This window comes from Anabrus simplex, chromosome X, assembly GCF_040414725.1.
Source record: "Anabrus simplex isolate iqAnaSimp1 chromosome X, ASM4041472v1, whole genome shotgun sequence".
Taxonomy (NCBI): domain Eukaryota; kingdom Metazoa; phylum Arthropoda; class Insecta; order Orthoptera; family Tettigoniidae; genus Anabrus; species Anabrus simplex.
The window spans coordinates 211,694,956-211,721,992 of NC_090279.1; the positions used below are offsets into that span (position 1 = coordinate 211,694,956).

At 39.9% G+C, this 27,037-nt stretch overlaps 2 protein-coding genes across 2 annotated transcripts in view; one reads left to right on the plus strand and one right to left on the minus strand.

Moving 5' to 3' along the window:
• Positions 1-26,514, plus strand: LOC137503145 (collagen alpha-1(I) chain-like). Its single transcript, XM_068230619.1, has 4 exons — positions 1-4; positions 20,692-20,848; positions 22,747-23,026; positions 26,176-26,514. The coding sequence occupies exons 1-4, from the start codon at positions 1-3 to the stop codon at positions 26,512-26,514; spliced, it is 780 nt and encodes a 259-aa protein (XP_068086720.1).
• galene overlaps positions 1-27,037 on the minus strand; it is a 161,481-nt gene that overhangs the window by 115,488 nt on the left and 18,956 nt on the right. The gene's annotated exons all lie outside the window — the stretch shown is intronic.

The following is a 27,037-nucleotide window of genomic DNA, read 5'->3' on the forward strand; positions in this document are numbered from 1 at the left end:
ATGGGTGAGTAACACTCTCTGCTCTTCAGTGTTCTCTAACCACTAGGCTGCATTTCGAACCGCTGCTAGCGAGCGGGAAGAATCTCTTATATTTGTAACCTCATGATGTGGATTAGTGGTAGAGTACGCCAGGATAGTGAGTTCAAACCCGGCAGAGGTATTCGGATTGTTGAAAGGGGGAAAAAGTCCATTCAAACTCCATGTGTCGGGCTGAGTAGCCGGTCTTCTGACCCCGGCAGATTCCATCCCAGCTCAGTTCGGCGGTATTTGAAGGTGATCAAATACGTCAGTCTCGTGTCGGTAGATTTACTGGCACGAGAAAGAACTTGTGTGTGACTAAATTTCGACACATCGGAGTCTCCAAATACCATAAACGTAGTTAATGAGACGTAAAGCCAATAACATTATTATTATTATTATTATTATTATTATTATTATTATTATTATTATTATTATTATTATTATTATTATTATTATTATATCCCAGATTTTTATGCATTCATAGGTTAGAATGCAAACTGAAGCGAGTAGCAAGTGTAGTCTACCATCACAATGACCATGCTATGGGGTTTGCATTAACATTAGGGGCACGGCCCATTAGAACCCCTATAATTTATGTTACTTTTGCTGCATTGTGGAAGAGCGGGTGGCCGACACTTCCTACAAACCAAATTAATTTGCAATCTAACCTGTTACTGCATAAAAATCCGGGCTTTAATTATTATTATTACCGGTATTAGTTATTCGCTAATCGGCCAACTAGGGACCACAATAAGTTTCATTCTGACGTTTACTCAGTTTTCCATTGATCCAGTAGGTCTTCATGAGGTCGCTGTGTTGAGCACGGCGTTCAACCGACCACTTTGCACCAGTTGTCCACTTCGCATCCCGGAAAGTTCCAAAAGTCACGATTCTTGTTCTTAAAAAGTCCCGTTTTTACCCTCTTCTGATCGTAGGCCCATTTCTTCGAGGTCTTTCTTGACGTTAACCTACCAGGAAATTGTAGTTTTTGATTTTGAGTCAAAATGATCAAAAATGCGTTTTGTCTATCGGGAGACATCCATACGTCGTAGGTGTCCATAGAAGCGAGTCCTGCGTTTCCGCATTGTGTCCGTGATCTTCTCTATCTTAGAGTAGATTTCTTGCCTGGATTTACTTATATAAATACCGTTTTTGTAATTTGGGCCAGGACTGTTGTGGAGAATCTTTCTCTCTTTTCGCTTAGCGAACGCACATTTCTGAAAAGGCATTCTGACGTGTAGGGAGATACCAGCTTCACAACAGTATTACAATGACGAATTTTGGTATTTATAGAAAAGCAATTTTTATTATTATAATTATTATTATTATATGTCTTTCTTGAACGTGGCAAACTTAAGGCTCCTGACCCTCTCTTATAGTAAACCATATAACGATAACAACGAACTATAAACAATTAACTATATAAACTTACATGCAAAATAAGATGAGTATTACTGATAATACGATTAAGATAAAATAAACTTAAAATTTTAGGAAGTATGTAGTGCTGTAAGATTGTTTGTGTCTATGGGCTCGGGTACGAAGTCAGATGAATTTTCGTAGCGAGTTTTTAATACCGAATGCCCTTCTTGGACTCAACTTCATCAGAGGAGTTCAAGAGATGAAATGAACTACGTGATAAATAGTGCCGGAACATAGCCTACTTGTCTCGGATAACACCTAGGAGTCTGTTCAAGGCTTAACGTCTCCATCCGACGAATGAATCACCATCAACAGTGGCATAGGACGTGACTCCCTATGAATACTGTGGAGAGGTTTGGGATTGCATCCACACTTTTGGTAAGCAATCTAGTGATTAGAAGTAAAAATGTTTTCGACAAACGAGGCTCGAACCGGCCCACCACAGTGTGAGAACACACAGACTTGACGCCTTCACGATCATGGCTACCGAGCGGAAAGCTGAAATAGTAAAATATAAAGTGCATTAACACATCAATTTTTAAAATCTCTAAATGACGTTTTATAACCCAAGGTATAAATAAACATTTTCAGTCACACTCACGTTAGACTAGAAGTTGGCAGGAGGTTGTGGATTTTGTTTTGGATATAGCTTACCAAATAACACCAGGGAGTTAATATCACGTTGGCCTGAACGATCCATTGTATGATGTGGCTCTATGTGCCCTGACCGGGTATTGAGCAGGTGCAGAGAACTAAGACCCCGTCGGGAAGTCATAAAATTTAAGAAACAAGATTTCCACTTCCGGAATGCACACGGCCCTGAGGTTCACTCAGCCTACACCAAAAATGAGTACCAGGTTAATTTCTGAGGGCAAAGGCAGCCGGGCGTAAGGCTACGCACTCTACCCCATCAAGTACCGAGGTTAAGGATAGTGGAAGCCTTTACCTTCCACCCCTCCAAAAGCCTTCATGGCCTGTACGGAGATGACTTCGCTTTCTTTGCTTTGTTTTTTGGAGAGAACTAAGAGGCGAACAGGAGAGTAGTTTTCGGAGAGCACCTGATAAAGTAAAGTAGCCGCATACAGCCTACGCCTATCATGCAAGCATAACCAACATAACTGTCTATAGAAAGGGCATACGTGGGCATAGGACCGAATTGATGCATGCATTTTGGGTACATTGCATTCTCATGCCTTGTTCAATATTTGTATGAATAAAACCTGTATGGCAGTAATCGAGAAGTGAAAACAAAAGTGGCTGAGTGAACTTGGTTATGTTCGTAAAGAAACAGCTGATTCTGCCATTTCTCCGTTCAACAAAGTGAGCTGTAAAATACGCAGGAGTTCCATCGGGCGATAAAGACAGGGTTCAGGCTTCCAGTACGTCATGAATTAAAGCCCGGATGTTTAGGCTGCAATATGTTAGCATACAATCACATAATCTACACGCACAACAGTTCTGATATGAGAGTTGCATAAACGTTAGGGTCCTGGACTCTTAGAACCCCTACATAAATTATTTACGTTAGCCTCGCTACACTACGGAAGAGCGGGTAGAGGACAGTTCTTGCCAGGTACTGTAAGTTGGTTTGCATTCTGACCTGTTACTGCATAAACAGCCGCACTCTATAATCATCATTCTCCGGGAAAATCTCGTCCAACGTCAAGTAAAATAATATATCAGAAGATATTGCGGGTAAGGGATTTATCGAACCAGTGAGTACGCTGGACTATGATAATTGCTGTCGCCATGTGAAAACTGTAGAAAAACCCTACCTGAATCTACAGTATTCTCCGTACTTGTTTAAATATTCACCTGATAAATGCCTTTTTTTATACCGGATAGTTCAAAATGACCTATGACGAGTTCGGTTTAATTTTTGTTTGTGATAGCATCCCGGGAAATTACACTGATGAATTTTCGTAGCACCTGGTATTTAAATTAATGATAAGGGCGAGTAAGTTCTCAGCTATAAATTGTTCAAAAAATATACATATGGGGAGGGCAGACTTCAATGGAGAGGGGCACCAAAATATAAAAGTATTTTACGATTGGTTTTATACGATTTTTGCTCATGACAAAATGTATTTAAACAATTATTTTCAAAATATTTTGTCCATATCTTTTTTTCGATAAATAGCGGAAATTAGCAGTGCTGGTCGTGTGAAAGTTCAAGTCCAATAACCGGTAACTAACTCCAGAGAACATGGAGATCATCTCGGCAACGTTTTAAGGGCTTTGTATACCTGTCTGTACTTTCTGAGTAGTGGTGCTAATTTTTGTCTTAGGGGAAGTACAGCTAGGCAACTAACCTCTATATAACACTAAACAGGGAGAAAAAATGGAAGGGATCCGAGACTTCGAAAAATGAAGGTATCGGTCAAAGAAATACAAGGGCCACGAAGAACGTGAAAATGAAAGACTCCCTAGGCCTCGAGTGCTTTAATAGCGTCGGGATCGGAAAAAGCAAGAGATGACCCGCGGTGAGCGGATAGAATGGATGAAAGTGAGGAGGCTGGCACAACTATGTAGAATTAATGCCAGGACTCAGCTACGGGCCCCTTTTTGTCACCCTGACTCTCGACAGGAATAATGCAAAAAATATGAATCTGTAAAGGGCCACAGAAAGCCAGGAATCGAATACATCACGACAAGCCGCTGACAGGAAGGAGTAGACAAAAATGCAATCATCCAATCAGTCAACAATGGGCAGGCCTGCAGCAGCTAATCGCAAACATAAATTCATTCCGGGGGAAAACCAGATCAGTGCATTTTCGTTAGTTTATTTTTTAATTTTTGCAGAACCTACGAAGGTCAGTGCTCTCTATCCTTTGACACAACAAGATAACTCACAATATTGAAGAAATAGCCAAGTTCTTCTTCCACATTACTCACGAATACAAAACAGTTCCTGGTATGAGCCAAATAAGTTGAGTTATCTTATAAATATTGTTCATAAAAGTGGCTTCAACCAGATAAGTGGAATACATTTTCTGTGGTTATGGTGAACGTGCACATTATTGTCTTGCAAATTAATTATTGGCAGTGAACTTACACAGTTGCCTTTGCTACAGAGAACTATTAAATCTTCCTAGCTAGCAATGTGACTTACACCACTTTGGCTTTTACTGATCCACATAAGAGAACAGTGCTCGGTCAATGCATTCAGTTTCATTCACAATCTAAAGTAGATACATTTGTTGAATTAAACAAAATCTAACCAAAACCATTATTTAAAAAGCAGATTCATGCAACGCAGAATGATTTCGCAACTTTTTCTGAATCGGTAATTTCGTATTGTTTAAAAACAAAAAGATGCTTCCTCTTAGCACTATATTAACTTTTTTCTTATTATTCCGTGAGATGAGTAAATTAAGACTGTGTTGCTGAAAAGGGCGACTTAGAACAGGGTTCCTTGGACTCGGATCCAGCCCGGCCATCGAAAAGGAAATTTTCTGACTTAGTTTATATATTCTTCTTCTTCTTCCTATCCTCCTCCTTAGGACGCCGTCTCCCTACGAAGATTGGCGATCCAATTGATCAGGAATATTTTCGTCTCCCCTCAGATCGTTTTCTTTCAATTCCCCCCCCCCCGCCCCGATGTTGACTTGGAGAAGTCTGATGTACCTGAGCTTCCGCTCCTTGATGATTGTTAGAAGCTCTGTTTTCTTATTTAACAAATTGAGGACTTCCTCATTCGTCTTCTTTTCTAGCCACGATATTCGAAGCATTCTTCTGTAAAAGTAAATTTCGAAAGCTTCCAGCTTTCAAAACCATACAGCAAGGCAATTCTTATTAATATTAAAAGTTCTATTATGATTCCTGAATCGCACATGCTGCAACACACCAACCTTTAGTATATAATCAGAAATCGGGCGGCTATAAAAATCCTTATTGGGACTTTCTTTCTTTCTTTCTTTCTTTCTTTCTTTCTTTCTTTCTTTCTTTCTTTCTTTCTTTCTACCTTTCTTTCCATTAGGACAAATTGATTAATGTTTTTTCAGGACCTAATGGCTATCGAAACAAAAAATAACGGCTTCCACTAGCAACAACAAGAACAACAAACTCAGGCCAGCAACTCAATGTTTGAAATATCCTAGGGATATGAACTACGAATTTTAGGTAAAGAAAATGTAATAAACTATGAGAAAATATTAATTATTTATTCCTAGAAATTACAATCCTTTTTCTTAACCATCGTTATCGGGTCCATTAGATTAGCAGTTTGCCTTTTCCTACCACTACGAGCGCTAATGTGAGTCAATGCAGAACTTCACTTAAGCCCTTACAACTACATTCGGTGTTGTTATTTTTCAAAAAATGTAACAACGCCTGAAGGTATTGAATCAAGGAACACATTACAGAAACAGTTATGTAAATAAGATAATTTGGCTAGAATTAAAATCAAACAATAAAACAAATGAAGAAACGAGCTGTTTTTCCGGAACTGCATTTAGGCTGGGAGAAATTTTTGAAATTTATTTTCAGTTTGATAGATCTATCCAAGGCTCACAATTTGAAACCGTTCCGCGCCCTTTAGCCCTTCAACTTTCGGCACTCAATTCACGAAATTACTTCATTTTAAGTTTTTCGTATTATGGGCCCCTACTTTGCCTCCGCCAACGGCCGTAGCCGTGTTGAAACACCGGATCCCGTGAAATCTCCGAAGTTAAGCAACATTGGGCGTGGTCAGTACTTGGATGGGTGGCCACGCGCTGTTGGTTGGGGGTAAGGGAATGGAGGAGCGGATAGGAACTGGCCACCCTACCGCACGTAAACTCCGGCTCAGGAACACCTCTGCGGAGGTTAGGACCTGCCTTCGGGAAGAATAACCCTTACCTTACCTACTTTGCCTCCTAAGAAATATTTTCAACCTTAAAAACAACCTCTGAAGTGTATTAGAGGGTGGATGGGCGAACAGCGAGTGTTACGTCACTTCTCCCATCATTCGGGAGGTATCGTGTTCCCAAGCTTCGCTCCACGACGCTCCTTTGTTCGACCGTGTCGATGCCACACTGGAAATAGACTTCTTAACGCCAATAACAATTAATCCCGCATCCTGTTGGCAGCACTGCTATCGCTGGAGGAAGTTGGAACAATGAGACTGATTCAGAAATAGAAACAAACATTGCTCATACTTGAAGAACTCTGGCTTAATGAGCACCTGGACATCGTGATCATACTCAAGGGAAGTCGAGTTTTACGCGAAATCCGAACGACGGGCACATGACTTATCACTTCAAAAATACCACAGTCACTCGTGTATGCTATTCAGTCAGGCAAGCAGCCGACAATAATAATAATAATAATAATAATAATAATAATAATAATAATAATAATAATAATAATAATAATACCGGGCGAGTTGGGCGTGCGGTTAGGGGCGCGGGGCTGTGAGCTTCCATCCGGGAGATAGTGGGTTCGAATCCCACCGTCAACAGCCCTGAAGATGGTTTTCCGTGGTTTCCCATTTCTACACCAGGCAAATCCTGGGGCTGTACCATAATTCAGCCCACGGCCACTCCTAGCCCTCTCCTATCCCATCGTCGCCATAACACCTATCTGTGTCGGTGCGACGTAAAGCCACTAGCAATAATAATAATAATAATAATAATAATAATAATAATAATAATAATAATAATAATAATAATAATAATAATAATAATGAATTGCAAAATTATAAAGAGCATACACAATTGTTAATAAAATTTTATTGCAGCCAATGGCCGTTAAAATATGTTTACATGACTAATTACGTTAAACAGAATTCGGTTAGTCCAATGTGTCTTTTAGTACACCTCACAACATGATATATGTCGCAAGTCTTCTCACACAGTACACACATACATTCCTTTCTCGGGGTGTGAAGAGTTTTGTTAGCACACACGCGGTGGTGAAAACCGTGTGTTGCTAATCCACTCACTGTGTGTCTGAGTTCATAGTCTGCCTTCATCCTACTCGTAAGAGTCATTGCCTCTGTGGTGTAAAATTTTTCCCATATATCTCCCATCTTGGTTTGCAGCTCTGTTTGTAACTGGTTGAATGCATCTATAGACACAATATTAGATTGTGTCGTAGTTCTTAGAATAGTACATACACAATTGTCTGGAGCAGATACAACAAAAAATCTGTATCCCAAAACGCAAAATTACGACACTACAACACAGTTGTCAAACCAGAAGCCCTTTATGCATCAGAAACTCTGATAATTGGTGCCAGATCACAAATAAAAAACATCGAAAAACAAGAGAGGAAAATTCTCAGGAAAGTTCTAGGACCTAAATGCAAAAATGGTATTTGAATGAAAAGGAAATCACAGAAAATATATCAAGTAACAGAAGAAATTACAGACACCATTAGAAAAAGAAGATTAAAATGCTATTGTCACCTGATCAGGATGGATAACAATGGACTAACAATGAAAATACTAAATCTCGCAGTATCTCCAAAAAATCACAACAACTGGCTTACAGAAATAAACAAGGATCTTCAGGAAATTAGTACAAATGAAGAAGTCTTGCTAGACAGAAAAAATCAGCAATCTCATAAATAAACACAAATTTGCTAATCAACCTAAAAGAAAAGCTACAGGATGGACGGAAGAAGAAGCACAGCGAAAGGATGAAGAGATTTTGGGAAGACAAGAAGAAACGTTGTGCCAAATAAGTTCGCACGAGCTCCTTAGTTGGTATAACGAATCGTAATAATAATAATAATAATAATAATAATAATAATAATAATAATAATAATAATAATAATGTTTAATTCTATGTAAATTCTTAAAAACTTGAATTTGTGAACATATCTTAAAGAAGTCCTCACTCTAACATAAAATGTATGTGTATACATTTCTAAATATATTTTGAGTGTGATTCAAGAACGAAACATACCATTCTATTTTAATTAAGTTCTTGCTTGTTCAGATTGGTTTATAAATTTTATTCAAGATTAGTTTCGGCAGACTAAAGAATCTTAAAGTTATAATTTTTAGGTGGTAATAGGTTAGGATGCAAACTTATCGAAGGGGGCAACAAAAGTAGTCTACCGTACACAACAGTTATGTTATGAGTTTTGCATATGCATTACGGGTACGGCCCATCAGAACCCCTACAATATATGTTACTCTTGCTACACAACGGAAGGACGGGCTAGTCGACACTTGCAAATAATGAAATTATAGTAGTTTGCATTCCTACCTATTACGGCGTAAAAATTACGAGTCTAGTTATTAATTAACAGAATCGAAAATGATATCACAAATAAACCCTAAAATTGGTGATGTTATTTGGGCCTTAGGGCTGACAACTTAACAGACAGCTAAGACAAGTGAAGTGCTCCACGTTTGTGAAGTCTCCCGTCATCCAGAACAAAGAAAAGATGGGGAAAGTGGAAGCATAAAATGAAGTTGGACACAAACACATCGCTGATGTAGTTCTGTTAACTTTATCAGTGTAAACTTCTGCACCTCGTATAACTTTATAGCTTATTTATCTCAAGACAGAGTTTGCCATGTGGCGGTCCGCCAAACCAGTAAACTATCGTGGCTCTAACATTATTCCGCGCCGCAGGTGAAACAAACAAATTCGTGATCTTGATTAATATTGACAAAAATTAATATTAACGAAGGGAATCCTTGAACATGACAACCTGGTTTCCAGTGCAAACCGTTCTGTGCAAAGTAAATTCATTAACTGTTCAGCCCCGCTGTGCAAGGGGCAACGCGTCCGCCTGTCACCCGGCGGCCCCGGGTTCGATTCCCGGCCGGGCCAGGGGTTTTTAATTGTAAATGATGAATATCCCTGGTCTTAACGTTCCTTTCCTCGCATTCAACACTTAACACTTCCGCAATATCTAAATATACGCAGGTTCATAACATAAGGTGCAAGTAAGGGAAAAATATTTTTCTAGGTCGACGCCCCGAACAAAAAGTTTTCTTTTAAATCATTGACTTGATTAAAGTACGAGATATTTTCAAGCCAAGTGGCCAACTTTGAAAGCACCGTCTATGTAACCTTCTTCTTCTCCTCATGAACTCTAAGGTTGGTGGGTAACATGCACGTCATCCAAGCGTTTCCATTCATTGACCAGCAGCTTCAAGTTGCCTTCAATGCTGACTATAAATCGCAAAAGAACGGAAAGGGGCAAAAAGGTCGTAAAATTAAAGATCCCCTAGGTTTTGCAACCTAATACAATTACGTCGGGAGCGGAAGAGTAAAAGAGGTGATCAAAAAAGGTGAGACAGTAAAGATGAAAGAGAGCTAAGTAAATGGAAGCAATGCCGTCTCAGATAAGGACCTCATGGTCGCCACCCCACGTTCTGAACCCTAGACACTCTTTTAGACACATCTTACTACAGTCAGGATGAGATCAGTATTTAATTTCCAGCATTAGATCAATTGATGGCTAAATACGTGCAGCAGATTTACATCAAAATCACTAGGTAACTTTTTCTCATTCATCCTTACTTTCTTCCTCGTCAGCGCAATAACAAGTATACTCTACCTGGATAATAGTTCTGCTATGAGATTTCCATAAAGAGTAAGGTCACAGCCTATTATAACCCCTAGAACTTATGTTATACTCGCTACACTACGGTACGCTTGTTTGCATTCTAACCTACTACTGTCCAAACATCCAGACTCTCGTCATAATACCGCAACAATCATTTTGGACAGCTAATTGTTGCCTCAGACAGTTTAGTTGTTTTCAAGGTGAAATTAGGTCACCTCGAATGGTACAGTCAGCACCTCTGGGAGGACCAGCGAACTAACAAAAACAGCTTCATTAACATATAATGAGGAAAGGAAGCACTTACGAAACATGTTTCAAGTCTGTATCGGACGGTGAGCCAAGGTTCTGTATTTCGTAACTACATTTCTTTTAAAATTCATTTCTATAAGGAATCCGCATTGTGGGTGAGATTATACTGTAATACGCCCCGAGCACTCCCTGTGAGTCGAGTGTTCAAAAGGACAATGTGTTCTATATGGGAACTGATATAGCTTAGAATATAATACATCACTTAACTCCTGTTCCTTGACTGAATATTGAATATTGGGTTTCGGTTCAGAGGAACCTGGATTCGATGTCAGGCTGCGTCGTGATTTTTACCGCGCCTTGTCAATTCTTCTGGCTTAGCGAGTCTGTGTTTGTGTTCGTATTAAAACACCCAAGTACCACGCAGCACTGAAATACCAAATAGTGAATACATCTCTCCACACAGAGTTGACTTCAACAAGAGCATCCGACCGTAAAACTGGGCCAAATCCATAACGAACGAGTGCCAATCCCATTAAAAATACAGTGTCAAATTTATATTTGGGCAGATCATATTATCATACTTGACAAACTGTAAACGATTAATTTATTTTTTTTATTTTTTATTAATTTATTTGCATCTAACGAATCTGTATGGAATTTGGAGTCGACAAGTGTAGGAATCAGTGCTTCGAAAGTGGGAAACTCGCTAAGGGCCTATGAAACTACAACGAATGAAATAAACAGTTCAGTAGAATATGAGATGACGCATCTCAGTCATGGGCTTCCATCAATACTTCACATCACAACCTACAAGATCACATCGACCATCTGTACTCTAAAGACCCTCTTTGATAATGTGTCTCTCAGTCGACAGAAGTAGGCTATGTGCCGGCACCGAGTTTCACCCTCTCCCTACTAGCATATCTCCCGTCATTCACTTCATCTCATTAACTCCTCTGATGAGATTGACGTCAGCAAGGACATCCGGTCATAAAAACCCGCCACGACAGATTCATCTCACGTCATGCCTGACCCCGTAGAGAAACGAGACAAGGGATGGACATTTATTTATTTATTTATTTATTTATTTATTTATTTATTTATTTATTTATTTATTTATTTATTTATTTATTTATTTATTTATTTAATTTATTTATTTATTTATTATCGTCTTGTTTTCTATGGCGTGACTCAGGCTATAGAGCCTGCTATTATGCCAAACCATAATACACTGTTTAATTTATGTTTACCGGGAGAGTTGGCCGTGCGGTTATGGGCTCGCAGCTGTGAGCTTGCACCCGGGAGATAGTGGGTTCGAACCCCACCGTCGGCAGCCCTGAAGATGGCTTTCCGTGGTTTCCCATTTTCACACCAGGCAAATGCTGGGGCTGTACCTTAATTAAGGCCACGGCCGCTTCCTTCCCACTCCTAGCCCTTGGCTATACCATCGTCGCCCGAAGACCTGTGTGTGTCGGCGCGACGTTAAGCAAATTCTAAAAATAATTTTATTATGTTTAAGTCTACAACATACTAAAATTTTGTAATTTACAGACTGACTGGAAAAGCTCTTTGTCTAGTTCCTGCGGTTAATATTTGCATGAAAAAAGTACATTACCATAGGTATGTGCTATATATTACGTTCTTATATGTAAGTAATGTTTGCAACATCCTCAGTTTCAACCGTTAAGAAATACGTATGTCTGTAATTTCAGCCGACAGAGAATTCCACAGGCGCATAGTAACGGGCATGAATGAATCATTGTAACTAGTAGTGTGAAGGGTAGGGAAACTTAGCGGTGAATTAGTCAATAGTTATTTGAATGGATGAAAACCATAACGGTATAAATGACATTTTAAGAAAAAAGAGTTAAGTGCAGGATGTAACTCCGGAAGGATGTATCCTTTCACCAGCAAGCAGATACAAGCGATAGCGGTAATATTCTGCGCTCTAGTGATGGGTGGTATAACTACGAATAGCATGCTTTATATGAGTGTTTAAATGCCTTTTTCTCTGAATGATCAAAATGCTACTTATACCGTTATGATTTTCATCCATTCATTTGATCACTGAAAATGAAAGAGACTCGATAAACAACGAGACTGTTGAGCTAAAAGAACAAAAACACTACGTTGACAGTCAATCGTCAACACAACAACGTACACTGACCAACTTGTCGTATAAGGGTTAAAATCGCTCACAGTTTTCGATCAAATAGACATCAAAGTTGGTAAAGAAACATGTACATGGTAAAAATATCCGAAATACCAATTTGGCATGGAAATGGCATGTTTTGGCTCGATGAGAGTTATTACATTCCACATGTCTTTGTGGCGTACTGGACGGTTGCCAGCTTTGTATCTCGCCTTAAGATCAACACTTCATGTTCTGTGCTTTGAGTACAAGCTGGCAAGAGCATACTGTTGATAAAAAATTCCTTAATAAATAGTGTATTTGTCTCTGCTTCTAGCCGCTATTAGGCTCTGGGCAAGGAAAACGTACGTATTTTTTAACACTTTTACTTACAACATGTTCCATTACCTCGAGAAATACTACTTGCATTAAAAAATCATTTTACACCTGTACATTTTTGCATTTAAAAACAGAATTGGGACGAGAATAATAATAATAATAATAATAATAATAATAATAATAATAATGGCTATTCGTTTATTATCAGTTGTTATATATTATATCCCAATAACATGTTCCATTTATTACAGTTTTTCGACGTCAATAGAATATGAGAAATGCATGTAATGCCGAAGACACAGCTTAATGAATGAACTTTTATTCTATAATATTTTCCCTCAAAATGTTTCTCTTTTTGTTACGTTGTGACGATTTACATAAGCCAACAGTGAACATTACGTAGAGGTTTTTTTTAAATACTACTAATGGCGTTAGGCCTTGGAAGACCACGCAGTCAGCATTTACAAAGTGAGAGAGCACACATTCCGTGGTTGAAAAAATCATAACTTATAAATTAATACTACAGTCTGATAAATAATGGAGCCTCCGTTGCTCAGACGGCAGAGCGTCACCCTCTTACCGCTGGATGCCGTGGTTTAAATCCCGGTCACTCCATGTGAAATTTGTGCTGGACAAATTATAGGCGAGACAGGTTTTTCTCCGGGTACTCCGGTTTTCCCTGTCATCTTTCATTCCAGCAACACTCTCCATTCTCATTTCATAGCATCTATCATTAATTAATTAATCACTTTGGGAGTGGCGACCCCATCGTACTAAATCTGCTTCATTCATTACATCCCTGACCCGGTCAATGCCTGGAAAACTGGTTGTAGGTTTTCATTTTCATTTTTCGGATAAATATTGGTAAAATACAGCGCATAACTGTGGAGTTATGTTTGATAACAGGATGGCAATTGAAGTTGGGAGTGAGGTATTTAAATTCACTAAAGAAGAGTACTTCTTACATGACCGTATGAGGTGGTTCAAGTCCGCTATTTTTCCCGGGTCTTCTGGGCAGCGGGGGGTGTCTAAGACCTTGATCCATGGCCCAGACGAATTCTTATTAAAGATGTCTGCGAGTTAGTTTCTATTTCTTGAATCAGATTTGCGTTGGTATGGTGGGCTGTATTTTAGCACAGTGCTTTCCTCTTGTAAGCTGTGGCATTTTCGAGCACTCAGGCCATTCCCTGTAGATCTTTTGCTTTATTGTGGAATATGGTAACTATTTGTAAAGCCGGAGTTCACATGTTGAGGCTTCTTTCGTTAGCTGGTCTACTATCTCGTTCACATTGGTTACAAGGATAATGTCCAGGTAGAAAAGACGACTATTACTAACGAACTATTGATATTTACCTACGATAACAAAGACATTTACAAAACTAGGAAAGCAGCTGGGATTGATAAGATTTCTGGGTTAGGATATAGTACCATATCTGAAGTACTTATTTGATTATTGTTGGCAAGAAGGAGCTATCATCATCATCATCATCATCATCATCATCATCATCTGTTTACCCTCCAGGTTCGGTTTTTCCCTCGGACTCAGCGAGGGATCCCACCTCTACCGCCTCAAGGGCAGTGTCCTGGAGCTAAGAAGGAGCTATACCAAGTGAATAGAGAGTTGCTATAGTAGCCTCTGTGTATAAAGGAAAGGGTTATAGATGTAAACCTGAAAAAAAAAAACAGGCCAGCAAGTTTTGTGAAAGCATTCTTAGACATGTTTGCGAAATTAATAACTGGTTCGATAGAAGCTCAGCTTGAAGGATTCCGAGAAGATACAGCAGATATTTTAGATTCGAGAGATAAAATGGACTGTATCACGATTGATCTATCTAAGGCATTTGATAGGGTGGATCATGGGAGACTACTGGCAAATATGAGTGCAAATGGACTAGACAACCGAACTCAGAGAATTATAGTAGGTGAAGCATTATGTGATCCTGTAATTATGAAGAGGAGAATTCCTCAAGGCAGTATTATTGAACCTTTATGTTTTCTCTTATATATAAATGGTATAAGTAAAGAACTGGAATGAGAGAGAAGGCTCTTTGCGGATGATGTTATTCTGTGAAAATTGTGAGCGACTGCAGGCAATGGTATGATGATAAACGATGATGATCACCTCAACTTCACATTGTTATGAGGGCGTTTAAGGGTTGTAGTAAGAATGTAAAGGAGACGGCACATAAGAGTCTTGTAAGACGACAGTTAGAGTATGGTTCCAGTGTATGGAACCCTCACAGGATTACTTCATTCGAGAACTGAAAAAAAAAAATCGAAAGGAAAGCTGCACGATTTGTTGTGTTTTTCCCCGACAAAAGAGTGTTGCAAAAATGTTTCAAACTTTGGTTTGGGAAGACATGGGAGTAAGCAGACAAGACGCTCGACTAAGCTGAATGTTCCGAGCTGGCAGTAGTAGACGAATAAGCAAATATCACAGTATGTTAATAAAAATGGGGTAAATATTAGTTTATAGGAAGAGAAACTACGGCTTCGAACAATTTATCAAGGAAGATGTTCAATAAATTTCCAAATTCTTTGAAATAATTCATAGGTCATCTGCAGATGCATTGATTGATTGATTGATTGATTGATTGATTGATTGATTGATCGATTGATTGATTGATTTATTGATTGATTGATTGATTGATTGATTGATTGATTGATTGATTGATTGATTGATTGATTGATTGATTGATTGATTGATTGATTGATTGATTGATTGATTGATTGATTGATTGATTGATTGATTGATTGATTGATTGATTGATTGATTGATTGATTGATTGATTGATTGCCAGGCCAGGGATTTTGTCTGTATCTGATTAATTTCTCCGGGTCGGGGGCTGAATTGTTGTGAGCCTCTTAATACATTTCTCTTCATTTTCACAGGCACGTAACAGCAAATATATTCCTCCATGTAGGCTATGGTTGGCTTCAGGAAGGGCATCTGGTCGTAAAACTATGTTTATAACCAAATTATTACGTTCAATCCTTTTTTTTTTGCTAGTTGTTTTACGTCGCACCGACACAGATAGGTCTTACGGCGACGATGGGACAGGAAAGGGCTAGGAGTGGGAAGGAAGCGGCCGTGGCCTTAATTAAGGTACAGCCCCAGCATTTGCCTGGTGTGAAAATGGGAAACCACGGAAAACCATCTTCAGGGCTGCCGATAGTGGGGTTCGAACCTACTATCTCCCGAATACTGGATACTGGCCGGCACTTAAGCGACTGCAGCTATCGAGCTCGGTCAATCCTTATTAGATCAATGATTTTAGTGGTGATGTATCATAATTTGTAAGACATTTCCTTGCTATTATAAATGTACCCTGTCATGAGATCGAATCTTGAAACACGCCATTCATCGTACAATCAGATAAATGCTGTGAGACTTGAGCCTGACGACGCCCAAATGAAGTAACGTATTAAACGAAATGTCAGCTTAATGCTGTTATCTGTCCACCTTGGCATTATTTGCCGTAAGTGACCAAGGAGGTGTTAGGTAATGGCAGTACACCTACACAACCCCTGTCTGCGCTAGTGAAAGTGGTCCTGCCATATCGGGCTGCAGAGCGTGGGGTGCACACTTCTCCGCTGTGTATCAACCTAGTTCCCACTGTTCACGCCGGCTCCATGGCTAAATGGTTAGCGTGCTGGCCTTTGGTCACAGAGATCCCGGGTTCGAATCCCGGCAGAGTCCGGAATTCATTGTTTAATTTCGCTGGCACAGAGGCTGGGTGTGTGTGTGTCGTCTTCATCATTTCATTTCATCCTCAACACGACTCGCAGGTCGCCTACGGGTGTCAAATACAAAGACCTGCACCTGGCGAACCGAACTTGTCCTCGGACACTCCCGGCACTAAAATCCATACGCCATTTCACACTTTTCCCACTGTTCACAGACCGGACAGATTTCCTAATGCTAAGATCAGAGTTGGGAATACTTATTTAATAACTTTTACCTGTAGTCGTTATATTTTTAATGTAATTTTTACTGGTAATTTAGTTCTCGAAACAAAACTGTAACGGTTTTTTTTCTAGTAATCTTTGTAGCTTTGTCACAGCTGCATAAGACAGATTGAAACCCCTCAGTTTGGACACCCCTTTATCCGGGATACCCCTTTTGATTGGACATACAGGGTGTTACAAACTGTCAAGGATAATGCAGGACGGCAAATGAGATGAGGAACCGTAGTCCGTAAACGATCGAGCCAAAATTTATAAATAATGCAAGTTGTTTTACGTCTTAACAGACGCCAGGGTGTCGGAATTTCGTCCCACAGTAATTCTTTAACGTGCCGGAAGCCATGTGAATCGTCCTGTGTATGGGACACCTGTCGAGACTGAAGAGGATCTCTTGGTAAGAGTTGACACTGTTCAAAAGACACCGCGGATATTCGAACGGGTACGACAGGACTTCGTGTGACGATGCCATGCCTGCATTGACCCAGGGGGCCGCCATTTCGAACATTTGTTGTAAATGGAGCGTCTTTGAAACTCGTACATGTAAACGGATTTAAATGAGTAGATGTTTGCTTAACTTTTGACTCGATCGTTTTCAGAATATGGTTCCTTGTCTCAAACTGATCCACTTGTCGTCCTCCGTCATACTCAAAGTTTGTAACATCATAGGGATACACCCTGTATATTGAAAGCATTGTTTCATTCCCTATACAGTACATGTACATGTTGAAATCGTCTGTATATTGGACACTCTTCAACTCTGGACATTGGACAGCCATTAAATGATAGTTTGGACAGGTCCAAAACTATTTTGTGTTTTGTAATGGTTTAGTACAAGAAAGTTTAACATTGTCATTGGAAATGTTTCCTGTCCAAGACTATTTAAGAACAATAATGATAAAACAGAGAGTCACATATATTACTTCACTAGTATACATCCCTTTCGCGGCGCTCACAAGTAACCGGTCGAGACAAATTAACACTCAAAAGAAATAGAACAGACATTAGCAGTGACGAATTGCACTCTCATTTCATAAATATCGATAATTTATTTAAAATACGAGTTTTTAAAAATTGTACGAAGTGTGCGATTTGCAAATACTATTGTTGTATGAAAATACGCTCTATCATTGCTGTCCACTTCACATTTTGGCCGCTGGGACTCCTGTTTTATGTCATTATAATTTGCTGCTATTATCAGTTAAGAAAAGAATGATACTAAAACCAAAAGTCTCTTCCGGAACATTCGTAGTGTAATAATGCACTTGACCGAGTTCGATAGCTGCAGTCGCTTAAATGCGGCCAGTATCCAGTAATCGGGAGATAGTGAGTTCGAGCCCCACTGTCGGCAGCCCTGAAGATGGTTTTCCGTGGTTTCCCATTTTCACACCAGGCAAATGCCGGGGCTGTACCTTAATTAAGGCCACGACCACTCTCTTCCAATTCCTAGGCCTTTCCTATCCCATCGTCGCCATAGGAGATATCTGTGTCGGTGCGACGTAAAGCAAATAGCAAAAAAATAATGCACTTGCATACCATAAATGTTAAAAATAAAAGATTACATTAAGTGGTAAGTAAGAGTGTCTAATATTGTACTGATCTGTGTATTCCTTAGTTGACCAGGGAGCTATTCCACCATATACTTTATGAACATCCGAGGTAATTTGTAATTTGGCTGTTAATTGTAACATTGTAATCGAATGCACATGGTTTGTGACGGTCCTCGACGCAATTTGTTGAATCCATTGGTAATGTACTGCTTCTAAATTGCTAGTGAGTTTCGTCACTGATGAAGACAGATAGCCTATTTACTATCCAACTACAACAACACTGCAAATGCAAGTATATTTACAGTTTATTCAAATCAGTTTTTTTTTTTTTTTTTTTTTTTTTGCTAGTTGCTTTACGTCGCACCGACACAGATAGGTCTTATGGCGACGGTGGGACGGGAAAGGCCGAGGAGTGGGAAGGAAGCGGCCGTGGCCTTAATTAAGTTCCAGCCCCAGCATTTGCCTGGTGTGAAAATGGTAAACCACGGAAAACCATTTTCAGGACTGCCGACAGTGGGGTTCGAACCTACTATCTCCCGAATACTGGATACTGGCCGCACTTAAGCGACTGTAGCTATTGAGCTCGGTATTCAAATAAGTAATCTAACTAATGTTATTCCCGGCAAACATGACTGGCTCGTTGATGAGTTCATCATATCATCTACACTCAAGCCTCAGCTTATCCGCTTTACTCCTTAATATATTACAAATGTTTCTAAAGCATCATAGTGAAAATTTTAATTCATTGCGAACAGTACAAAAATATTTTCAGTTCCCGGTGAAGTCCTTTTGCATCCAGTCATTATACGTAAACGCAACAGAAATACCGGTAACTAATTCCTTACAATGCAAGTTATATTGAAAAGTACATGGATTTCTTACCACTGGAAATAAATAATAGCACTATTCCCTTTATAATGAAATGGAAGTTCGCCGTCATTGACCTTCACGGCCTGTGACGTAAGCACAACGTTGCTGTCGCTGAAGCGCACACACTGATCGCTCGCCCGCCATATAAACTCAGACCGAACGCACGGTGTTTGTACACTGCGCTACGGCAGCTGCCTCAGCCGAAGTTATGTCACACACAGCGGCCCTGCTTTAAGCGTATATACAGTCTGGAAGTGTCGTCCTTCCTGGGTTATACAGGCGTTGTATCTAGTAACCTCATTCTGGCTGACACGAAGGATTTCTGCCACTGTAATGTTTCTGATTTCATTCGTAATGTCTTCTTTCAGTTCCTCCGATGGGTGAGGATTTATTCGATACATTTTTTCTTTCAGTTTACCCCACAAGTAAAAATCACACACTGTTAGATCTGGAGAACGAGAGGGAAATAAACCAGCACTGATCATTCTGTCTGCAAACACTTCCGAGATTGTAAGAAGGGAATCTTCTGATGTATGAACAGAGGCTGAATCTTGTTGAAACCAACCACGCGATTTTTCTTCTTGCATTAACTGATGTCATCTTGGTACCTGTCTGCATTTACTGCCGTCTCAAAAAATTAGGCCCAATTATTCGTCTTGCACTACCATCAATCTTCCTATCACAATGAGGGACTTCATAAATTTGTTAAAAATGAAGCCATGTTTTCCAGTGTTGACTTAGTTAAATGTAACAAAGGCTTTTCAGTCTGTCAAACACACAGCAAATACAATGTAAATTAAAACACTATAAACATATCTGTAAAACACACACTAACATACAAAGAATGACATGTTTCGTTCTACAAGAACATCCTCAGATTCGATCAAATCACTTTAAAAAAGCTTATATATGTACAGTATTGTTTACGTAGCGTAAACTTGTCAATGATAGAGAGATTAGTGAAAACATGAAACAGTAATGACAAAATATAAAATATATACAATTATTAATATAATGAAAAACTTACGTATTTATCTAGACTGCCGATGTTAAGTCCGTTGTCACCAAACACTATTTCAGGACTGTGTGTCAGGTTTACGCTACGTAAACAATACTGTACATATATAAGCCTTTTTAAGTGATTTGATAGAATCTGAGGATGTTCTTGTAGAACGAAACATGTCATTCTTTGTATGTTAGTGGGTGTTTTACAGATATGTTTATAGTGTTTTAATTTACATTGTATTTGCTGTGTGTTTGACAGACTGAAAAGCCTTTGTTACATTTGGACTTCATAAACACCATTCGGATTTTCTGCACACCAGTAGTGAAAGTTATGACTGTTAAGATGAACAGAGAACTTTTACACACGAAAATACGGTGTTGCAATGATAACTGTCTCACTATGTTAACAGCTGAGATTCAGACTGGCGACTCATGCTTGCCAGGTCAAGAACTATGCGCGCCTGCCATATTGCAACACTCGTAGCCCAGAGTACGAACACAGTGCATTCAGTCTGGGTTTATATCAGAGACCCTATACCCTGTGTGCCGAGGGTGAGGACCTCTGATCTAAATCAATTGTCATTTGATGACGACTGAGAAGTTGATAGTCATGATATGCTTCTGTTTCAGCGAGAATAATCCTACTGTGTGTGGTGATATGGAGCATGTTGGCAGCCCTGGCGACTGCAGAGGACAGCAGCAAGTGGGTGTGGGGAGCTAGTGGTAGAAACAACGGCGGCTACTATCCTGACGAGAGGTTCGAGAGCAGACCGATCAGCAATTACAGGTGAGTTGAGTGCGCCACAAACACTCCAACAGCGTCATAGCTGGCTGCTCCAATGAGCGGAGAGGGAACATAACACATTAGCTCTTAGTCTTCAAGCAAAAAACATGTGGAAAGAAGTCGGTGGAGGCCGTTAACTTTTAATAAAACATTTTAAAAATATTTTTATTTCGCCATGTTTTATTCTTTATTTCATCATATATTTTCTTTATTGTAACTTACATTATTTCAAAAGAACAGGGAGACGCAGATGTTTAGGTCCTCGCTGGCTTTTCATGTTTTTCGAATGGGGTTTTAAACTTTTGACCGATACTGTAAGCAAGTAGCGATACAGTCATACACTGACATTATTGAGACCGCACCTGTTACAAAATCGAGCAGTAATGGGTGATGTAATTTCTGCATGGTCGCTAGCGCATTCTCCGGGACGTCCTAGCAATGTTATTCGTAACTCCGAAATAAACTTCCGTAAACTGCCTTTTCCTTTTCAGTGCTCAGGCGGTAGAGTAAATCACCAGGAATTTGGATAGGGAATCACAATCAAAGGACAGAAAACCAAAAGTCAGAGATTTCCTGATGATTTTGTTATTTTATCTTAGTCTACAGAGAAACTGTTGAATGGCATGCACAGAGTCTTTGGGAAACACATGAATTCAAAACAAAAGTAACGGAGTGCAGTCGTACGATACCAGGTGATGCAGCCAATGTGGTGTAGTGGTTAGTGTGATTAGCTGCCAAGCCCAGAGACTCTGGTTCGATTCATGACAATGTAAAACGAGAGAGAGAGTATTCGTGAATGAATGAATGATTGATCGGATGAATGAATGGACTGAATGAATGAACGAGTGATTAATCGGATGAACGAGTGAATGGACTGAATAAATGAATGAATGAATGAGTGACTGATTGATCGGATGAATGAGTTAATGGGCTGAATGAATGAATGAATGAACTATCGGATGAATGAGCGAATGGATTGAATGAATGAATGAATGAACGAATGTACAATCGGATGAATTAGTTAATGGATTGAATGAATAAATGAGTGATTGATCGGATGAATGAATGAATGATCGGATGAATGAAGGATTGAAATGAATGAATCAATGAATGAATGAATGAGCGAATGGATTGAATGAATGAATGAATGAATGAACGATCGGATGAATGAGTTAATGGATTGAATGAATTAATGAGTGATTGATCGGATGAATGAATGAATGAATGAATAAGTAAATAAATAAATAAATAAATAAATGATCGGATGAATGACTGAATGGAATGAATGAATTAATGAATGAATTAATTAATTAATTAATGAACGAATGAATGAATCAGTTAATGGATTGAATGAATTAATGAGTGATTGATCACATAAATGAGTGAATTGTATGAATGAATGAATGAATGAATGAATGAATGAATGAATGATCGGATGAATGAGTTAATGGATTGAATGAATTAATGAGTGAATGAATTATCGGATGAATGAGTGAATGGAATGAATGAATGAATGATCAGATGAATGAGCGAATGGATTGAATGGATTAATGAGTGATTGATCGGATGAATGAATGAATGAATGAATGAATGAATGAATGAATGAATGAATGAATGAATGAATGAATAAGTAGATCAATGGACTAAATTTAAAAATTCAGGCGAACTCATTTGTTGATTTGCATATACAACTTGTTCATGAAATAGACGCCGCAAGTAATTTTCCTCTCTCCTGACTTGTTGCTTACATTCTCATTCCGGCGAGCTCTTCAGTTCCTGTCTATTTTAAATTATAAACGACAATTTCGGCATCACAACACTGTCACTTTACTTCATTAACATGTAGATGGAAAACATCTGGTACTCATTTTCTGACTACGCCACTGATACTTGTGTTCCAGGCCGCCACCTCCAGTGCACGAGACCAGCGACTACAACCCACCTGAGTTCATACCCGGCCGACCTGGACCGCCCCCAGGATACCGTCCAGGACCGCCTCAGGGAGCAGTGAGACCTCCATTCCCCGGTGCAGGAGGACCCAATGGGCCTGGTGGTCCTGGGATCTTGACCGGGCCCATCCCATCCTGGGAGCAGGGCAAGGAACATCCTCATGCGTACAAACACTACGATCGCTGCAAGTGCGCCTTCTCCTTCAATTGCAACTCTCCAGGCATTAGCTTTGTAAGTATCATCAACTGTTGTAGTTCGTGGGAAGGCAATCACAATCCAAGGAGAGGAAATCAAAACTCTGACATTTGCCGATGATATTGTTATTTTATCTGTAACTGCAGAAGATCTGGAGAAACTGCTGAATGGTATGGACAGAGTCTTCGGTAAGGAGTACAAGATGAAAATAAGTAAATCCAAAACAAAAGTAACGGAGTGCAGTCGAACGAAGTCAGGTGATACAGGAAATAATATATTAGGAAATGAAGTTTTAAAGAAAGTAGATGAATATTGTTCTTTGGTTAGTAAAATAACTAACGATGGCAGAAGTAAGGAGGACATAAAATGCAGACTAGCACAAGCAAGGAAGAGCTTTCTTAGGAAAAGAAACTTGCTCACTTCGAACATTGATATGGGAGTTAGAAAGATGTTTTTGGAGACTTTCGTGTGGAGCGTGGCATTGTATGGAAGTGAAACATGGACGATAAGTAGCTTAGAAAGAAAGAGAATAGAAGCTTTTGAAATGTGGTGTTACAGAAGTAGCTGAAGGTGAAATGAATAGATGGAATCACGAATGAGGAGATAATGAATAGAACTGGTGAGGGGAGATCGATTTGGCTAAATGTTATCAGAAGAAGAGATTGGACACATCTTAAGACACCCAGGACTTGTGCAGTTGATTTTTGAGAGAAGTGTAGGCGGTAAGATCGGCAGGGATAGACCAATATTTGAATATGGCAAGTAGATTAGAGCAGATGTAGGATTCAGCAATTACGTAGAAATTAAGAGGTTAGCACAGGATAGGATGCTATGAACAGCTGCATCCAAGCATTCTACGGACTAATGACTCAAACAAGATGTGGTTCGTTCGTACTCCACTGTTGGCAGCCCTTAAGATGGTTTTCCATGGTTTCCCATTTTCACACCAGGCAAACGCTGGGGCTGTACCTTAACTAAGGCCGCAGCCAACTCCTAGCCCTTCCCTATCCCATCGTCGCCATAAGACCTATCTGCGTCGGTGCAGCGTAAAGCCAGTTGTAAAAGAAATGTACGCAGTAGAGTCATTAAGTTCGTGGACTGACCGTCTAGTGTTGCATAACAGATGTTGCCGTTACAGTTCTTTGCTAGTCCCAGCAAGAGCATACTGTAAAAGCACAACTACGGTCTCTGTTGTGAAGGGTAGTTGAACATCAGCGCCGGTACTTGAGAATATCGGAGCTTGAGGAAAGGGTGCATTTTAAGTTCTGCCAAACATCAGGCAAACCCGCTAGCGAAACTTTTGAGATGACGAAGTAGAAATTGCCTGGAAAACCACGATGGGAAAAAGACGCGAAAAGACAGGTCAAAAGACTATGTGATCCTTGAACTGTTAGCTCCAGTACACGAACATACTGACTGTAGTACATAAGTGTACACTGTGTTGCCTACGCTGTAGGCGCCAGTCCACGAACATGCTGACTGTAGTACATAAGTGTACACTGTGTTGCCTACGCTGTAGGCGCCAGTCCACGAACATGCTGACTGTAGTACATAAGTGTACGCTGTGTTGCCTACGCTGTAGGCGCCAGTCCAAGAAATTATTGACTGTTGTACATAGGTGTACACTGTGTTGCCTACACTGTAGATGCCAGTCCAAGAAATTGTTGACTCTAGTATTACGTATATGTGGTTCAGTGGTAGATTATGGGACTCCGCAGCCCAAGATAGTGGAATCAAACCCGGCAGAGGTAATTGGATTTTTAAGGGTCGACATTCTATCCCCTACGAAGTCGGCATGTAAATTATCTCTAGTTCGACATCAGTGTTTATCAACCAAAATTAATTAAAACTCACACACAGATCGCTCCACAGAAATCTCGTCCCTCGGCCATCTCACTGAATGAAACAGAACGTCGGAATTGACGTGAAAGCAGCCTAAATGGCGTCAACTTAAAATACCCGCACACTGTAGCTGAGGCCACATGATCATCATTACCAGCTCTGTATCTATAGCTCTCAAACTAGTGAACGAAGAATATAGAGATTTTCTCACGGGTTTCAAAAGCTAAAAGACACCATAAGACCAGAGGAACAATTATTCCTAAGTTCTTCGAAGAATTCCGATCAAGGTTCAGTCTATTACAGTCGTTAACAAAGAATGTGGTCCTCAAAGCCTTGAAAGGTTCATTCATCCTAGTCATAAATGTATATAGTATACTTTGTCCTCAAGGGCAACCTCCTAATGGAGGAAGTGTACATTCTTTCTAAATATATATAAAGACTTTCTCGTTGCTTGCGTAATATTTATTCCTTTGAAAAATTGCTTTAAATACAATGTCTCTTCATTCTGGTTCAGTGGACTTAAAATGGAAGACAAAACGCAGATCTAAATATTTCAAATTCACTGCCGAGATGATTTCAGCGTTATACGAGTTTTTGCATGTCAGACAGGGTACTTCAACTCACCTTAAAACAAAAGCACCGGGCGAGTTCGTCGTGTGGTTAGGACCGCGTAGCTGTGAGCTTGCATCCGGGAGATAGTGGATTCGAACTCCTATGTCGGCAGCCCTCATAGGTGTTATGGCGACGATGGGACAGAAAGGGGCAAGGAGTGAGAATGATGGGGCCGTGACCTTGATTAAGGAACAGCCCCAGCATTTTCCTGGTGTGGAAATGGGAAACCACGGAAAACCATGTTCAGGGCTACCGTCAGTGGGTTTCGAACCCCATTATCTCCGAAATACTGGATACTGGCTGCACTTAAGCGACTGCTTCTATCGATCTCGGTGATTGATTGATTGATTGATTGATTGATTGATTGATTGATTGATTGATTGATTGATTGATTGATTGATTGATTGATTGATTGATTGATTGATTGATTGATTGATTGATTGATTGATTGATTGATTGATTGATTGATTGATTGATTGATTGATTGATTGATTGATTGATTGATTGATTGATTGATTGATTGATTGATTGATTGATTGATTGATTGATTGATTGATTGATTGATTGATTGATTGATTGATTGATTGATTGATTGATTGATTGATTGATTGATTGATTGATTGATTGATTGATTGATTGATTGATTGATTGATTGATTGATTGATTGATTGATTGATTGATTGATTGATTGATTGATTGATTGATTGATAATTTCTGTGTTGTGTTTGCAGGGATCATGTGACGAGGGAAAGCAGTATTGTTGCTACCAAGAGAAGAAAGGTAATCAAGGTTTTGGCAGCGGTAGACCTCCCTATGGCAGTGGAGGTCCTGACATCCTGGTGGGGCCTGGAGGACACAGGGACCTCCCTGGTCCTAACATCCTGGTAGGACCTCCTGGGGACAGAGACGGGCCCAGGCCAGACATCCTCGTGGGACCAGGGGGCCCCACTGGAGTGCTGTTTGCAGGTAGCAACAGACCGTATGGCCAGTACGGCAATGGCGGCGACTACGACGACTTCTACTACGGCCGCTCCAACTCCGACAAGAGGAAAGGAGACAAGAAATACTAAACCAATCGCTGTTGACATCCAGTCGTTAGTGAAGAGCTATACCGACTACACTACTGTCTTATACTTCGTTAGAGTTGGGAACGGCTGACCTGGGCAAGTTCTTTTCGGGACAGGATCACCTGATGCCTTGTATCCGTTACAGACTGAAGTTGTAACAAAAATATGCAGAAAAATGTCAAAAATGGATTCCGCATATCTAGGGAAGAAGTAGTTATTAATCCGTCTTTCCCTGCTTTCAATTATGCTAAATTTAAGTATATATACGTCTCGAATCACCTCGGGAGCTAAATTTTATATCGAGTTACCGAAATTTCGCAATATAGAGAATACCCATTTTGAGCATATGTATGTATGTATGTATGTTGGGTATTCAGCCCGAAGGCTGGTTGGATCCTCAACAGGTTCACCATTAGCTGTCATAGATGGCCTAGGTGTCACTGAAGAGGCGTACTAGGGAAATGGGGAGTGAGGTAGTTTCCCGTTGCTTTCCTCACTGAGCCAGAAGTTGCTATTGCATATCAGT

What these genes read in the sequence shown, in the direction of transcription:
- LOC137503145 (XM_068230619.1), top strand. An exon ending in AGACCGATCAGCAATTACAG is followed by an intron (nt 20,849 to 22,746) that starts GTGAGTTGAGTG and finishes CTTGTGTTCCAG; the next exon opens with GCCGCCACCTCCAGTGCACG. An exon ending in ACTCTCCAGGCATTAGCTTT is followed by an intron (nt 23,027 to 26,175) that starts GTAAGTATCATC and finishes TTGTGTTTGCAG; the next exon opens with GGATCATGTGACGAGGGAAA.